This window comes from Strix uralensis, chromosome 5, assembly GCF_047716275.1.
Source record: "Strix uralensis isolate ZFMK-TIS-50842 chromosome 5, bStrUra1, whole genome shotgun sequence".
NCBI lineage: Eukaryota > Metazoa > Chordata > Aves > Strigiformes > Strigidae > Strix > Strix uralensis.
The window spans coordinates 67,159,310-67,177,260 of record NC_133976.1 but is presented as its reverse complement, the minus strand read 5'-3'; the positions used below and the strand labels follow the sequence as shown (position 1 = coordinate 67,177,260).

The 17,951-nt window shown below is 40.7% G+C and overlaps 1 protein-coding gene across 2 annotated transcripts in view; it reads left to right on the top strand.

Annotated features, from left to right (window-relative positions):
- Positions 1-1,777: 1,777 nt before the first annotated feature.
- The window catches only part of LOC141944611 (solute carrier organic anion transporter family member 1C1-like), a 39,048-nt gene continuing 22,874 nt past the window's right edge, over positions 1,778-17,951 (top strand). Inside the window, exon 1 of one of the 2 annotated variants that reach the window (XM_074871465.1) lies at positions 1,778-2,174. In XM_074871465.1, the coding sequence (XP_074727566.1) occupies positions 2,156-2,174 (19 nt within the window). In that variant the 5' untranslated portion in view covers positions 1,778-2,155. Of the gene's footprint in view, positions 2,175-13,957; positions 14,025-17,951 lie in introns of those variants that run through there. The other variant, XM_074871466.1, reaches the window with a different exon arrangement.

Here is a 17,951-nt window from a genome sequence, read left to right as displayed (position 1 = left end):
TGTAATAGGCAGTCTGATACATATTGGGTGAAACAGCACACTTGGGCTGCTGATGAGGTTAGCAGCAGATGAGTCCTACTAATCTGAGTGGTTCCATATGCACACTGCTGCTAGCATGGATGTGAAAGGCAACTGTTCTCCTGCCCACCACCTCCACCCTCCTAGAAGAGCCAGGACGATGACTCAAGGCTGGAGCAGGGCTGATCTGAAGCCGTAAGGACTGATGTCTGTGCTGGGCTCCTGCTGCAAGCTCAGGAAAATCCAAATGCAAGTGGTCTGTTCTATCAGAGAATAGCTTGAAGGATTTACCTTTACAGGAGCTGTGATCCTGATCCTAGATATATACTGCAATGAGAATTGAGTGCCTAAATACCTTGTACTAGCCTGGGTCATAATCCACAATTTCAGAGAATGCTTAACTAAATAAGACTATCCAATGATGAATGATTTCACAACCAATTTTCTTGTCCTGCATTAGTAACTCCTAAGTGCTGGTATTATCTGAAAATTCAACACCTTCTTAAAATATGATATTGAATATAAATGTTCAGAATTCCTAGATACTGTTCTGATTTTATCACATTATTTACATATTTCTGTAATTCTGTTAAAGTCAGTGTTAGTAGGGAGAAAAAAGTCACATTTTTTTCCTTCCTCTTACTTTTTGTTTGTGTTTAAATTATCCACAGTCAATTCTTTATTTCTATTTAACACCATGTTTTTGTTTTCAGATGCATTAAACCACACTTAAAGTCATTTGCACTTGGTATCTATACCCTGGCAATAAGAGTACTTGGTAAGTCCAGTTGTACTCTTGGGTCTATTTTAGTATACTCCTCACTAATCCTCTATCCTAGAATTAAACTTTGATTGTTGGAAAGAACGATGTCTAACCGACAAGTTAATATTACATGATTTTAAAAAAAAAACCTAGGAAAAGTGTTGGAAAAAGGAACCACCTTTGTGTTTCATAAATCATATAACTGTGTCTTAGGTATAATAAAAATATACATGGTTAATGCCTATAGAGGTGACAAGTGATCCTTTGGACTATGAAGCTATCATAAAATTACTTGTCTCTCCTTATTCAACAACAAGCATAATAGAAGACCTATGGCTCAGATTTTGTGATCTTTTTCAGGCATATTTTTATTAGTTTCTAAGGGAATTAATCTAAGTACAGGTGTGCCTGAGGGCAGGGTTAACTGCAGCCTTGTGGTAAAGCCACCTATAAATTTCCTCTAAAATCAAGTGTACTATGAGATGACAATGAACTGGAAACTCTAAAATCCTCTAAGTCTTCATAGAAAAGGTAATAATTTGTAAGAAGCAAGTCACTTTTTAAATTAGAGCAGACTTAGAAGAGCTGGCTGAGGCAGAGGAAATGTCATCAAAAACAAGCTTTTGGCTGCTTTCTCACATCTTTGCAGGCCAGGATTTTCCCTCCAAGCTTACTGTCTTCTCCAGCAACCATGGATGGTTCCCCAGGTTGCACAGAGTCCACAATGACCCCATTAGTACCTGAAGAAAGGTTTTTCCTTTCTGCAACACACAAGCACTGCAGTAGGTCTGCCCCTGCCAGAGTAGGATGTCAGGATAGTTGTAGCCCCACTGCAGACTCCAAGCCCTGCTGTCTCTCTCTTTTCTCACCCCGCCACCAACCAACACACAGGACACCCCCCACCCCCAAGCTGAACAGGGAACAGCTTTCATCGCTCTCAAGAAAGGAGAAGTAGCTCCTTTTTTTTTTTTTTTTTTTTTTTTTTCCCCAAAGGGGTCCTGCAGGGCAAGGAAACCAAGCCATGGCCAACCCTCTTTCCGCTGACTTCCACTGGCTTTTTGATGTTCAGCTGCATTTCCTCCCCACCCCGATTCCCCACAGGGAGGAAAGTGTGGTGTGTGTGCCTGGACAACACAAGGCACAACTTTTCAATCCAGCAAACAGTGTGGAAGTGTCATTGCTGTTCGAATGTATTATTTAATATTCTACATGAACATGTGTCTAGATCAGAACTGGTAACCTTCTTGCCTCTATTTATTTGTTCAATACACCCAGCGGGAATTCCAGCCCCAGTGTATTTTGGAGTGGCCATAGATACCACTTGCCTGAAATGGGGAAGCAAAAGATGTGGAGGAAGAGGAGCGTGCAGACTCTATGACTCCAATGCCCTCAGGTAACAGCTCTTCTCCATTCATTCTTTAACTTGTGTTCTTTAAGTACATCTACACCTTGTACTGATAGAAGAATTTCTATCAGAAATTTTGAGTGAAAGATTTGATGCCAAATGAAAGAGTCTGACTGGCAATATTAACAATAATGCTCAGGTTTTAGCATTCTCTTTCGATTTAGTCTCTGGAGGGGGGGGTGGGGTGTCATTTCAATATCAGCTGGAAATATTTAAGTCACTTGATTTTTTTGCCCAAAAAAGGTTCAGATAAAACTTTATGCTAAAACTTCCCCCATTTTTTAACAACTCTACTGTGACAGTGTGTGTGTGTGTAAATAAATAAGTAAACAAGTAAAAGGGCTATTTAACCTCATCATTGCTCCATGTTGGAGCTGGACCACAAAAAGGAAGGGGAGAGTGCCACAAAGCACTCTTGGCTTATCTAGAGACTTAAGCGCAGGGTTGTATTTATCAATTTATTGCTGGAGGAGAATATTTATCTGAACTGCATTCATGAAAGGCATTACCAGAAATGGAGAAAAGGAAAATGAAAAAAACATTTTGCCCTTCCCCCCACCTCTGAGAAAAAACATAAGGGGAGGGTACATCTTGTTTTGAAAATTTGAAGAAAAGAACAAAAGCTCAGTTGGGACTCATTACTAATAAAGCTTAATGTTGTTATTGTTGCTGCTGTTGCTGTTGCTGTTACTCTCATTAGGCCTGTAAAGCAAAAATACCATCAATAGTCTCGGTATCACTGGTGCTGTTTATGAGGCAACCAAAATATAGATTAATTGCCCTAGAAATATTAGTTCTATTCTCACTGAAGCAGATTGGGGTGGAGGAGGTCAGTCAATGCCTGGGATGTTTCTTGGCCACAGACCACACAATACCTGACCTGGGTGAGCTGGCAAACTCTCATCTCCAGGGTCATCAGCTTGCTTGAAGAGCTTTTATACTCAGCCTTACAACATGAAAATATGAATATGTCCTTGATGTCTTCTAGTCGTATGTTGCCTTTGAAATAGGCTCTGATCAATCATTTCTCTCTCAGGTATGTGTACCTGGGGCTGACTTTGGTGTTGGGCACGGTGTCCACTTTCTTCAGTGTTGCTGTCCTTTGGGTCCTTCGGAAAAGGTCTTCTCCACAAGACAAGACCCTCTCAGACAACGGGGAAAGAGACACCTGTGGGACAAAGAGCAGGAAAGATAATTTTGTCAATAGTGACCATTTAATTCAGACAACTTACTGGCCAGAAAAGGAGACTAGACTTTAGGAAGACTGAGATCTCCACCATGACTTTACCCAGTGAGTGGTGTTCCAGGCAAAAATTCATCATCAGTGAAGGGGTATCTTAGTATCCACCCTGAAAACATTCACCTTCATTTAATTTTCAGTGTAAACAACAAAAGCAAAGACAACCATTTTAGCACATGTAAGACTCTAAAAACACTGCTCACCATTTGTCCTGCTGAGTCAATGCCACTCAGGTGAAGGGGTTTTTTATGGCTGGGGAGGTGCAGCTTGCTGCCTCACTGAGAAGCTGGTTTTATGGCTGCCTGTAAGCTCCATGCGTCCTTGCAACAGCTGCTGCTGTTCCTTGCTTTCCTTCTGTGTGTGAGGGATAATGGGGAGGCTGCAATGTAGCTCTCTCCACCATGGTACCAGCCCGAGAGGAGCTAGAACACAAAACCTGACTTGGCAACCTGGAAGGTGCAGGGATATTCTGCATGTAGCTTGACCTTGTAAGCACTGTGGCACGAGGCAGGAGGAAGGCGGTTTGCTGGAAGGACAAATCAGCTACAGGCTCTGGGCATCTCATGAATTCAACCCATAACACTTAGGACATCAAATGTTGTGGTTAGGGATTCTTTTTCAAGTAGCTCTGTTATAGCACAACAGTAACAGCAATAAAAGTTGTCATTGCAGTCAAAGAGACCACAAGAGTATCATCCAAAGGAAACTGGAATAAAAATAGAGATTTTTTAAGTTTCCAGTAGTTTCTTGCTACTTGCTAGTACTCAGTGTACTGAATAATTCCATGCATTTTATACAATGTAATAACACCATGATACAAGATACACATGATTTATCTTTTTAAAAGCTGTGACAAGACAGCTTGGGAACAATAAAATGCATTCAAAGACCAGGTGATTTGGGTCTTTTCCTTTTAATTTATTGTATTTGCTAGCTGAAACTAAGACATGTATCATAGTATCCCTTTATATATAATTTTTGCAGTTTGTCAATATATGGTATTAAATTTGGGGTGAGGACTACAATAGAGAGCTGTTTAACATGGAACAAAATCTCAAGAATGCTTGCACTGAAAAAGCAGTGACAGCACGACTTCAAATGATGTCCTTTAAAGCAACTAGAATTTTAGAACTCATGATGAAAGGCAGGGTCTCCCGTCACCATAATATTGGCAAAAAATGTCGTATCACATCACTTGCATCTTAGCAGTGACCGTAGGTACCCTGCTGCCTAGCTGAGCTGGCAGGTCAGAGGCAGATGTGAAACCTCTCCTGTGGGATGCATGAGGAGGGGCAGATGTATAAAAATGGGATTTACTGAGCTTTATCAAAGATAAATGTTTACTGTGTGTCATTAGAAAACTACCTAATCTGTTCAATAGGAATACCAAGAAGAAAGATGTTGCTTAAGCAACAAATATCTGAAGAAGGTAAGGATTTAAGGCTATCACTTGAGAAAATGCAGTTGTCAGAGGAAGGACCAATGTTACCCACCATTTACCACATGGGTGAGTGTTTAAGCAGTGACCTGGAATATGGGAGACCTGGTCCCCTGTCACAGCTCTCCATCCTCCCATGTGAGTGTCGAAGGCTATAGGCAATGGGGTACTGGAGAGCTGTGGCTGTTCACTTTGCCTTATATAACTGGATATGGAACTAAACAAACAAAATTATTAGAAGGTTTGTGAATAGGGGACTAGCATTATGGCAAGGGTGAATGACTAGCATTAGGGCTAGGGTGAATCACAAAGATTGGCATTCTAGTCTCAGGTCTCATTCATACTACATCATCATAAAAACAGCCAAAAATGCCAAACCGCATCAGCATCCAGGAGTAAGAGAGATGCTTGGAGCCTTCCATAGCCTCTTTGGGACAGCACTTTTAATAGCAATGAGCTGTCAGATCCAGTGAGAGAAAGGGACAACCCAACTTAAGTACACAGTGGGATAAAAAACAAGGGATATCTGCATTTCATTCAATGCTTCATGCTGTATGTGTGTCAAATAAATGGGGATGATTCCTGATTTGCAAATCAGTCCCATCAGGGTTTATGGCAGGGACACTGGTGCTCAGCAATGCTGAAGCTATCACAGAGGCATTTCTGCACATGCCAGCCGCAAGATGGACAGGAAAATTCCTTGGCTTACAGGACAAAACAACAATTTAAGAGAAATAAATATATCCTACTCTAATTCATAAAGAAATAGGAAAAAACCCAACTTTTTCGGTTATCACCTAAGCTTATGTATGTAAGCCTGTACTTAGTGAACTTTTAAAGCATGAGCTTTCCTTCCATACCCCATTTTCTTTACAGATGGAAGGAAGAGGAATGCTATAAAAATATTTGTTTCAGTAAGTCTTACTTTCATTATGGTTTAAAAATTAGCACTCTTTTCCTCACCCTTTGGTAATGATAATACTGTAAGTTACCAAGTAGATATACTCCATTACCACTTTGAAACACTTTCAAGTCTGCTACTTTATTTTAATATTTCAAGTAGTTACATGGATGCCTGGATGAGTGTCTGACTAGAGATACATATTCTGGATTTGTTACAATAGATGAACAAATGGTCTCAGCACTAGGGGATTTGGACCTACTGGTTTCTTCCTACCAGAATTCTTCATCTTAAACTAAATTTGCAACTGGTAATGTCTCACAAAGGTCAACAAATTTGGATTTTTTCTTTTCTTTTTAGAATTAGAGATATTAAACCACAATTGAGAGACAGCAAAGAAGCAAATGCCTTTCATTTTCAAAGGTGAGACTGTTAAAAGAGTTGTCTGAAGAGATTTCCCAACCATTGATGTCAGCCTTTGAGTCCAGAGTGGGACTCATAACCTTGCTAAGAAGTACCCATGAGCTGTATGCCATGTAAAAATGTTATTCATGTATTTTCATCTTATAGCAAGGACCCTAATTGGCACATACGGGAGGTGGCCCTGACCTGCCCCCCTTGAAAGCCACCTCCACCTCTGCCCATGACACCCAGAGCCCCATTTCAGCTCCAGCCTGCACATGCAGTCCTGATCTGAGCCATTTTGGAGGTTCGCATGTGCTGAGCCCTGTCCCTGAATTATTGTCTGGTTTTGGGGGATTGTCCTAGGGCCTGACTTCTTAACTTTTCTTTGTCTAATTATCACTGGCATGAGGTTGGGACCAGTGGCTGTTGCTGCCTTGGCTCTGCTGACACTGATCAGGTGTTGGGTGTACAACCTGCACTGGGTTGTCCCCCAGCTACCAACATGTCTCCTGTTGTAGAGCAGCCCCTGTCAGCAAGAGCCTTTGGGCTAGAGGGGTCATAGGTCTGACTCAGTCTGGTTATCTCTTCTTGTACCCTGGAGTATCACTAAGCAAGTACTGCATGAGGCAGTCCTTCATCCAGTGCTAATCAACCTCGGGAAGAAAGAATGTCCAGAGTTGGTATAAAAATGAAGAGAGCAATTTAAAGGTGGGGTCCTTTAATGGTGATTTAGAGTGCTCATTAAAATAACCTTACTTAAGCAACATGTGGTTAATATCTTTAGGAGGATGGTTAACCAACAGCTCGTCACAAATTAATAGTTCATTGAATTTTGAAGAGAGTAAATAAGGAAAGGATTTAGTGAAGAGCAAGTGGAGCACGTACTCATGGCTTAATGGTCACCAGGTCAGGAATCTTTCTCTCATGGCTGTTGAGCAAGATAACTTTGAAAGGTTGTTGTACACGGTGATAACCAGAACCCTCTCCTTGATCCTGTGATGTTGGCGCTTCTAAAAGAAAATGCTGAGAAATGGGGACTGGTTTAGAAACAACCCCTATGAAAGTGCTATGTAGTCAGCAAAAATCTGTTTAATTAATTCTGCAGCCAAAGGTAGACTATGTTCCAGTGCCTGGAAATCAAAAGGACAAAACTGCATTAGAAATAAGATAGCATTTTTTTTCACTAGAACAACTGTCTTTGGGATATTATAGATTTTTCTGTCATGTGTAGTCTTTAAATCAAGACTTGACCATTCTTGTAAAAGATCTGCTCTAGTGTAACAAGGCGGATGAACAGCTTAGTGAAGTTGTGTTGTATATAATGCCAGATATTCAATTACTTGAACCATAATATTTTTTTCAGTCCTTATATCTCTGGTAGTATTCCAGACCATTTGAAGGAGATGGGGGTTTTGCCCTGGGGACTTCACCTAAAGCATGTATGTTTTTCATTGTTATGCTATGATGCAGCACAAATGTGGACTAGCTCCTACAAAGGCCTAAGTACTGCCACCTGCCAGTGACTTGCACACCTTCAATTCTGTGTCTACAATAACAACTCCAAACCAAGCTGCTGATTAAGACTCAATGCAAAGAGAAGCTCTACAATCAGCATTAAAGACTACCCTTTCTATTTTAAATAGAAAAATAAGAAATATCATTAAAACAGCACATCCTGGTCTACTTTTCCCTAGATAGATACATGACGGAAATCAATGTCAAAATTATCAATGAGTTCTTATAAAAGACAAAAGCTCCACTGAGCGGTGGAAGGAACAAGTCCCAGATACTAGTTAAGACGGCGACACCAAATCAGCTTGTCAGCATGCTTTTCTTTTTGTTAGCTGTGCAGCAACAAGCTGAAACTAGATGCATTGAAACAGGAGCACCAAGAAATCTTTTCCATTATTGTAAAGTTTTTTCACATTCTCAGGATTCCTGTAGTAGCTTAACATTTGCTTAGATGTACACCATCTCTTTTACTCATTTTGTTAACTAAGAGTTAAATTTAAAAATACATTGATTTTCTTTATTTAGGGATTAGTGTCCCGAGAATAAAAAGGGCTCTAATCAAAGCTGTCTGTTGCAGTTGGCCTCTGCCTGGCCGACTGCTCCCTGCTACTGCTGGCTCACCCCTTGCAAGTTGATGCCTTGGCAGCCACTTCTTCTGGTGGGAGTCTGCTGCCACCCTCTGCCTGGAGGAGTCTGCAACCAGCTCCTGCGGTAAAGGTGATTCTTAAGAGTGGTGTTTGTAAAGATTGGGTTTTTTTCCTCAGGAGTAATCAGCAATTACTGATATCTCAGTGTTGTTATTAAGGGGACTTTTACTATCATAATCCAATTTTTTCCCATAAGTTACAGTCATGTGGGAAGGCTTGAATGAAAGCAAGGGTGAGATATATCTTTTTTTCAGATGTGAGACCAGTCTTTGATTTGACTTCAGTAGTTTCCCTTTTCCCATTCTGGCACTTTGGGTCAACAGTTCTTGGTTCAGGAAGTCGACTTTGAATGCTTCTACAGACAGCTTGGACAATGGCAGTCTGAATATGGAAAAATTCTTCTCAGCCATACAGAAAGCAAAGTATAAAAGATAGTTTAATTCCTGAGAACTTATAAATTAATGGTATATAAAGGACTAGAAAAAACTGGGGAGAAATTGTTATGTATTCATATGTTAGCATGAGGAAACCAAAAGAATACTGTTTTCCCTTTTACTGTCTGACAAAGAAAGTGGCATTTTTTTCTACAGGTTCTACTACTTCCAAATTACAGAGTACATTTAGCTCCATGCCTTTTTCATATTTTTAGGATCAAAAGGCAAAAACCCCTTGCGTAGGTCTGCTAGTACGTCTGAAGACAACCTGAAAATGAAACCTTGGGAATGCAAGGCTCCATCAAAAACACTGTAAAACAAGAGGGAATACTTATCCTAACATAGTCAGAGCATAATAACGGAACTTGTGACACATCTTTGAAGAAGAACAAGGACACGGATGTTTGTGTGTATGTGCCCTTGGTGGAACATCTGTAACCACACAGATTTGCAGAAGTAGGGTGTGGCTTCTGTAATAAAGGTCAATAAACAAGGGCCAAGATACCTATCTTGTGACTAGAAAATGTCAATCATAGTATATGAAACCTGTTGGAAATGGATGGTTGATGCTTTATACCACAGCAGAATATGAAGAATCCCCACCTCTGAGAAGAGGCCCACATCTGTTGTAGGACCATGAATTTCAACCTCTTGCATGTAGCTAATACTAAGTACATGATCACCTGACAGCGAGGTTATGCTTGACTCTTTCAGGGAAATTGCAGGGGTCAGCGGTGTTGGGTTTTTTTAATTCAGACCTAAATCTGATGGATGTAATCATAATGTAACATCATGGTTTTTCTCTGAAACAATGAGTGAAGCCCTTCTTGACCATGTTATTGATCACTTAGTCATGGAAAACTTAAAACAGTTCTGCACAAAAAGTTACAAATAAAAGGAATTAATAAAAAAACAAGAGAGGTTTATGGAAGATTATCAAACAAGTTATCCTTTAAGCCACTATTAGGCACAAAATAGACTGGTGATTGGGAACAACCAGCATGGATTTATCAAGGGCAAATCAAGGTCTGACCAAGCTGGTTGCCTTCTACAATGGGATGACTGGTCTGGTGGACGAGCACAGAGCAGTACATGTTATTTCCTGGGACTTTAGCAAGACCTTTGGCACAGTCTCCCTTATCCTGGTAGACAAACAGATGAGATATAGCCTACCCACTATAGGGTGGGTAGGAAACTAGAAGAGCTGAAATTGTGACCAGCAGTTCAAAGCCCAGCAGCTGGTGGCCAGTTGCTAGTGATGTTCCTCAGCAGTCAATACTGGGGCTGAAAATGGTCAACAATTTCATTAATGGTTTGGAGAATAGGACTGGAAGTGCTCTCAGCAAGTTCATGTATGACACCAAACTGAGGAAAGGAGCAGTTTATGTGCTGAAGGGCAGAATGACAGAGGAGGTTTGATGAGGATGGAGAAACAGGCTGCCAGGAACTCATAAAGTTCAGCAAAGGAAAATGTAAAGCCCTGCACCTGAGATAGAATTAATCTATCCACCAAATATGTCAAGAGAGTCAGCTAGACAAAAACCAGCTTTGCACAAAAGGACCTTTGGGTCCTAGTGGACAGTGAATTAAACATTGTACTGCACCTTTGAGCCTAAAGGCTAAATGCATATTAGGCTACAGTTATTAAAGACCAGAAGATCTGGAAAAGCGGTTCTTTCCCTCTGATCACCACTTTTCAGGCTACATTTGGAATGTTGTGTCTGGTTTGAAGCTATCCAGAACAAGACAGACATTGATAAACTGAATCAAGTTGAATGATGGATCTTACTGCTTTCTTCAGCTATCTAATGGGTACTTATACAGGAGACAGCACCACACTCTTCCCTGTGCACAGGCAATGCACAGCAAAAAGATGAGAGGCAATAGACACAAGTTACAGCAAAGGAGATTCCAATTTCACATAGATACATATCTACGTATACAAGTTTAAGTGGTCAGACACTGGACAAGGTACCAAGGGAGGCTGTGGAACATCCTTCCTTGTAGATTTCTGTCCAAAACTCAACTTGATGAGACCTGAGCAGCACCAACAAACTTTGAAGTTGGTTCTGCTTTTAGTTCAGAGGACTGGATCAGATGAGCTCCAGAGTTTCCTTCCAGTCTAAATTATGCTGTGATTCTAAGACTTTCTCTAAGATTTTCTCCAAGATTACTTTCTTTTGGAAGGCATCCCAAACTTTGACAAAGCCAACAGTTAAGACCCATCTATTTTAGGTTTCTCAGCTAGGCACTAGTCTGTCTCTTTAGTTTTCATTAGTGTTATTAGATTTCTAAATATATTATGTGTGATATTCCAGCTTCACTTTTTGAAATAGCAGTCAAGGCACAAAGTTGGATGAAATGTTTATACAGAGGAGAGTCTGGATATCATAGAGGGAAAAAAGAAGAATGAACCTGAGAATGGCAAAACAGGAGTGGAATACAATGTTAAATAGAAAGCTGCACTCTTACTGGCTAATAACAGGAATTTCTGCTCCAGGTTAGGAGCTCCTTAGCTGACAACTTTTGAGAAGACAGTAAGTGTACCTGTTAATTGTAGGTAATCGGGAACCACCCTTAAAAAGATGTTTTCCTGAAAATGCTATATGTAATCTTAGAACATAACAGACAAGCCTAGAGATAAGCAATAGTTAATATTTCAAGATGTGGCACTGGTGAGATTACAGCTGGAATATTGTATACATTTTTAGCCATGTGCATTGCATGGATCCAGATAGAAAAAAATGTAGCCAAGGGCTCCAAAGATGTGCTTCAGAATCAAGAGAGCCTATTTTTCAAGAAATTCTAAAACATGATTAACTTGTTTTTCTAGTAAAACAGGTTGAAAAACTGTGCTCTTTTCATTTATGATCAAGGTCGAGTCCTAAGTATCAGATTGAGAGGAAAAGCTTTTCTAGATAAAGGACCCTGTCAGTTCAAAACCAGAACATAATTTGATCTCTGAGTGGACAGCAGTGATGAGTGGCGTTCCTCAGGGGTCAGTATTGGGACCGGTGTTGTTTAACATCTTTGTTGGTGACATGGAGAGTGGGACTGAGTGCACCCTCAGCAAGTTTGCCAGCGACACCAAGCAGTATGGTGCAGTTAACATGCTGTAGGGAAGGGATGTGCCATCCAGAGGGACCTTGACAGGCTTGAGCAGTGGGTCTGTGCAAACATGATGAAGTTCAACAAGGCCAAGTGCAAGGTCCTGCACGTGGGTTGGGACAATCCCATGCATAAATAAGGGCTGGGTGATGAGTGGATTGAGAGCAGCCCTGCAGAGAAGGACTTGGGGGTGTTGGTGGATGAAAAACTGGCTATGAGGCAGCAATGTGCGCTCACAGCCCAGAAAGCCAACTGTACCCTGGGCTGCATCAAGAGAAGTGTGACCAGCAGGTCGAAGGAGGTGATTCTCCCCCTCTACTCTGCTCTTGTGAGATCCCACCTGGAGTACTGTGTCCAGCTCTGGGGTCCCCAACATAAGAAGGACATGGACCTGCTTGAGCGGGTCCAGAGGGGGCCACAAAGAAGATCAGGGGGCTGAAGCACCTCCCTTATGAGGACAAGCTGAGAGAATTGTTCAGCCTGGAGAAGAGAAGGCCCCAGGGAGACCTTATAACAGCCTTCCAGTATTTAAAGGGGGCTACAGGGAAGATGGACCTACAGGAAGTGTAGGGACAGGATGAGGGGTAATGGTTTTAAACTGTGAGAGGGTAGATTTAGATTAGCTATAAGGAAGAAATTCTTTATTGTGAAGGTGGTGAGACACTGGAACAGGTTGCCTAGGCAAGTTGTGGATGCCCCCTCCCTGGAACTGATCAAGGTCGGGTTGGATGGGGATTTGAGAAACCTGGTCTAGTGGAAGGTGTCCCTGTCTATGGCAGGGGGGTTGGAACTAGATGATCTTTAAAGTCCAACTCAAACCATTCTTTGATTCCATGATTCTGTTACACTGTCAATTCAAAACCAGAATATAATTTGATCATGACCGGAAATTAAAAGAAGGTTCCTATGTATCAGAAGACCAATCTTTTGCAGTAGCCTTAGAAGTGGATGGAGTAGGAGGGAATGCAATTCTTACTGTTCTTGAGGCCTTTTCACAAAAGGCGCTTTTGAGTTTGCAGACTGAATTTGTGATCTGGATTCCTCCTGCATTCCTATTTTATAATTTTACTAACACTTGCAGTTGAATTGCCCTGACATACAGCTTTGGACTGGCTACCATTTTCTTGATGATGATACCTCTTTTTCTAGGAACCTAAAAGGAACTGTCTGGTTGAGAGTCAGAAAAGCCATGAGCAGTGCAAGGTACCACCAATAACAGTATTGAAGGCAAAATTAAATTAAGATCATGCAAAGGTCAGCATTATTAAGTAGGCTGTAATGGTTCATAGCAAGTGAAAGAATGGGCGCGGTGACAGAAATGGCAGGAAAGGGTGCACGAACTACAAGGAACGGCACATTTTGGTGTATCACCCAGGCAGACAGTAGTCATAGTTCACATGCTTTAAGAATGACTTCTCTTTTAACTACAATCACTCTCAGGAATCAGGCATAATCCACAACAAGGGCACAATCCAATAAAATACTTCTCAGGAAATCAGTTCAGGTTTCCTTGAACTAGAGTTTTAAGTAGGTAAAGGGCTACTCCAAAGTACACATAGCCCCAATATATTTTCACACTGGGTTTGCCTGTGCTGTTAATAGCACTGACTTACAAATCTGAACAGTCTTCTAAGCATGAGTGTTTCCTCAACACCCAGTTTGTTCAATATACCCAAGGCATTACATTTTATCTTCCTACAAGTCCTTGGCTGGCTCTAGGAGATCTTAGCTGAACGGACTTTAGCCATAGACTATGAAAATAAAACTTCATACCAAAATATGTTTTAGCTATCAGCAACCAGGAACACTTCTAAAGTAGGGACACGCCATTTTTAAATGCCAGGAAGGTATGAACTATTATAATCTTGACATGTTCAGGAAACAAAGCGTTTCACGAGAGTATACAGAAGGAACACATTTGCACATTTTCTACCTAACTAATTTTTGACCACTGTGGAGAAACATGCATTTTTGGACCTTTAACAGAGGGCAGAACTGGGAGGAGACAAGATTAAAACTGCCTAAACCATAGTTTGTGTAGAAGTTAATGATTCTTCCACCAAGTACCAGCACAGACTTGTTAAGGAGAGAATACTCTGACTTGAGCATTTGTGTGGTAGTATGACTGCTGTTGTGGTGGATACAGAACCTAGGTAGGAACCTCTTTGATATTCATTTGTCTTAATGTTAACGTGTTGCCGTTTAGTGTTTTCAGCTAATGAACATTTCCTGTGTAGTACTAGTTGCATTTCCTGTGACAAGAACACCAGTAGCATTCCTGTTGTAAATGTCAATGCTTTAATGATGGCATCATACATTTGTATGTGTGTCTCTGAACAGTAAGCATCATATGTCATGAGCAATGCAAGCAGTGTTTAGACCTACACAGCACTGTGATATTAATTTTTCATATTACATTAACTTAAAAGGTCGTCTTATGATTCCTTAATGTATTTTAAAAGCAATAAGACAATTGGATTAGCACTTCAATTAGTGTAAATCAGTACAGTTCCATAAACTACTCAGTGAAATCCGGCTCTTGATTTGTGATATGATAGTCTATTGGATGGTAGTATAGCCCCTGAGAGTACAACTGCAGTGAGAAACAGCCGAAGGACTTACAGTGCTTGTGTTGGATTCGAAAATTCCTCAAACATCATTGTATTTTTCTTTCATAAGAATCTACAAAATCTGTAGCAAACTATTTTCTTGACCTTTGTAAACTAATTACTGGTTACTCATGCTAAAATGTTTAAACTGGTGGTCTTATTCATTATAATTTGCATATCACTAAGGGGTAGAAAACCAAGACTGGATTTCTTCAATGTTCATTAAGGAACAAATCTACTTAACAGGCACAGGGTTAGGCCATGGCCCCTATAAGGTCATACACTCTGAAGCACTGAAGAAGTCTGAGACCGTCCTTTCCAAGGCTGGCTGCTGTACTCTGGAATGGACTCGCAAGGTGCCACATGCTTCCCATGACACTGCGAAAGCTCTCAGCTCCCACCAACACAAATGATCCACACTGATTATTAGTTAAGACCCTTGATCTTCCCCCACCCAAAGTGTTTCTCAGAAGAGACTGTACTGAGCACAAGACCAAACAGGTGTAACTAGCTGTTTGTCAAATGCTCCCAGGATACGATGCAAAAGTGAACTGGAAGAGTGTTTGCTTTCATTCTCACAGTATGGCTTGTCAGTTTTGGTGGAGTTTTTTCCTTATGCCTGCTTTTGGGAAGAGGATTGTTTTCACCCTTGGGGAAGCAAGTTGGGTGATTTTTGTTTAGGCTGAGTGACTACCTAAACAATGCCAATACATTATTTGACTGATCTCATTCTTCTGCTGATGCAACTACCTCAGGTCATTATTACAGCAGAATGGTTTGTGCAGGCAAAATGTAATTGTTTTAGAGAAGCCATATAACTGAATGAACACATTTGGGGCAGAAAGCTTCATACTTTTCCTTTGTTTGTAACCAGATCATTGGTTCATCAAACATGGAAAAAAACCCTAGTGAAACAAATCTAAAATAGCAACTTCATCAATAGTTGAAACCATCAGGCTCAACAGCTAATGCATGTTGGTATCAATTATGAATTGACCTTTTATCTTTTTTTCTAATCTTATTGTGGCAAGGCATTTCCCCAGCCCTGATCTCTTCTATCTCCAGATTTCCACGTAGGTCAGGGTCAACTGAGGATGGGAGGACATGCTGCCAGCAGCTCCAACTGTTGATCCTTGTACATAGCTCACTCTATCATGTCCCCAGCACAAGTTGCATCATCTTTTCGCTACCTCCCCCTCAACCCACCCTTCCCCAGCAAAAGTACCACCATCTTCAGTAGCACCTTTGCAAAGCAATGATAAAACATGTGTTGTTCACCACTGACAGGAGCTGGTCATCCCTTTTCTTGCCTGAGAGTCCATCCCCTGGGTTGCAGGAGGAGCTCAGGACTGAAAGTGCTGAGCCAACTAACTACCACCTTCTAGCTGCCTTCACACTTTTCTGTGTGCATCAAGCAGCTTTTGCCCCCCAGAAGATTAATTTTACTTTATTTTTCTTCTCTTTCTTTCATCCTTTATCTTGCCTGGTACCCTAACCTCTGCCTTTGGATGTCTTTTTCACTATTTGCCTCTAACTGGTTAACCTGCTTTTTGATACATAACTGCTCGCACTTTCAAATCTGATTTTCTTGTGCTTTCACAGTCTTCCTCTGAAACATTTTCTGGGATAGCCTGCTAATATCTAAACTTCTTCAGTTACATGTATGGATACCTAACTGCCTTTCTCTTTTCTCTATTTTGCCTCTTATTTCTATCTTCATGTTTCTCTGCCTTCACTCATTCTCTCCTTATATTCGTATTCTAAGTCATGTTGTAGCTTCTAAAAAAAGCCACTTCATTCTGTGAACTTCAATGACATGCTACCCCAGTATCTTATTGTAATCCTTAATGTATCATAATAACAAGGAGAAGCTAATCTCTTCAGATTACACAGGACAGACAAATTTCAGAGGACCAGATGCTCAAAAGTATTTGTGTACTATCTTTTCTTGAGCACTAAGAATCTCATTTCACAAGCATTTCTGTTGGTTGTTGTACAAACTTGAGGAAATCCTTTCCTCTACTTCTTGTTCCTATCTGTCTAATGATCCAAGGGGAACGAAAAGCTATTTTTCATCCAGATTTGTGTTCTGACCCAGACTTACAACACAGCCACAGAAGAAGTGGTACTATCATGAGTAAAGAGTATGGGAAGCAGGTATGAGCAGTGGGAAAGGAAAGGAGTTGTTCATGCCAGCAGTAGTACCTAAGGACATACTCATGAAATTAAGCCCAAGAAACTCCTAAATTGTTTAAATCTCTGTTTATGTATTTGTCTTAAACTTTCTTAGGTATTAACCCTCTTCCATGTGAGTGAAGAAAAATGTTCTTCACCATTGTGCATTAGAGCAATGCCTACCTTTCAAATGCTCTGACAAGTGTTAGTCTGACATAAGGCCTGTAGCAGAGCAATTTGCAATTGCAGATGACTTTTTCCAGCATTGGAAAAGTTCATCCAACTTTTTTCAGCTCCGTTCAAACATGGAAAAACTCTCATTGTAAGATTTCCCCCTTTCACCCTTTTCTCAAATGAGACTACTGTGAAAGCTCCTGTGAGCTATAATTTTTGACTTCTGACTTGGGATCATTAGTTTCAATATTTCTGACCTGTGTGTCAGGATCTGCAGATCTGAAGAGGGTTTGTTTCAAGTGACCCATTTTTTCTGAGGGGCTCAGCAGTGGCATCTGGATTTTCCTTCAGAAATCTCTTCTGCTTTTAGTTGGAGTTGCACAAATGGGCAACTGTTTTCATTCTTTAAATTATCTTTCCAAATAGATCATTGACTCCCCTTACAGCTTTTCATTGAAGTATTCTTTTTAATTGCTTACTTATCCCTCAGAAATAGTTTTTAAAAAACTGAGTATTGTACTATTCATTGCAATAAAATCAAATGCAACTTAATCATGAAACGAGGCCTTCAACAATAACAAAAATATGTTATATCAAATAAGGAGAAAGATTTGTCCTCTATGGCTACAGGGTGTGCTCTTCTCAGGGGAACTGGAGCCGTTCTGCTGAACTGCTGAGTTGCAGATGATTTCATGCATCAGGGAATATAGACAGGCCTCTGCAAACAGAAGCAGATTAGGGATACCTTGAATACTACTGCAATAAGAAAAAACATATAATCTTCTTATAGGAGGTCAGGTAGCTAAACCAGTCAATTCTTTTGTCATTAAGAATTGTTTCCAACAGGCCAGCCTGAAGGAATAAGTTAGCACAGTGTTACTACAGAGATCTTACCAAAATGATGGCTGAGTTTAGGAACCACACGGCCTGCAAATTCAGAGCTTTACTAGGACTCCCTGTGCTTCAGCACTGATGCTTTGTTGACCTTTTTAGTTTATTTTTGGACAGACTTTGTCTCTTAGTCTTTTGTGGAATTTGTCTTTTTAGCATTAAAAGTCATACTAGACTGAAAAAAAAAAAGGGGGGGGGTGGGGGGGGTGGGGAGTGAGGAGGACCAGTGGG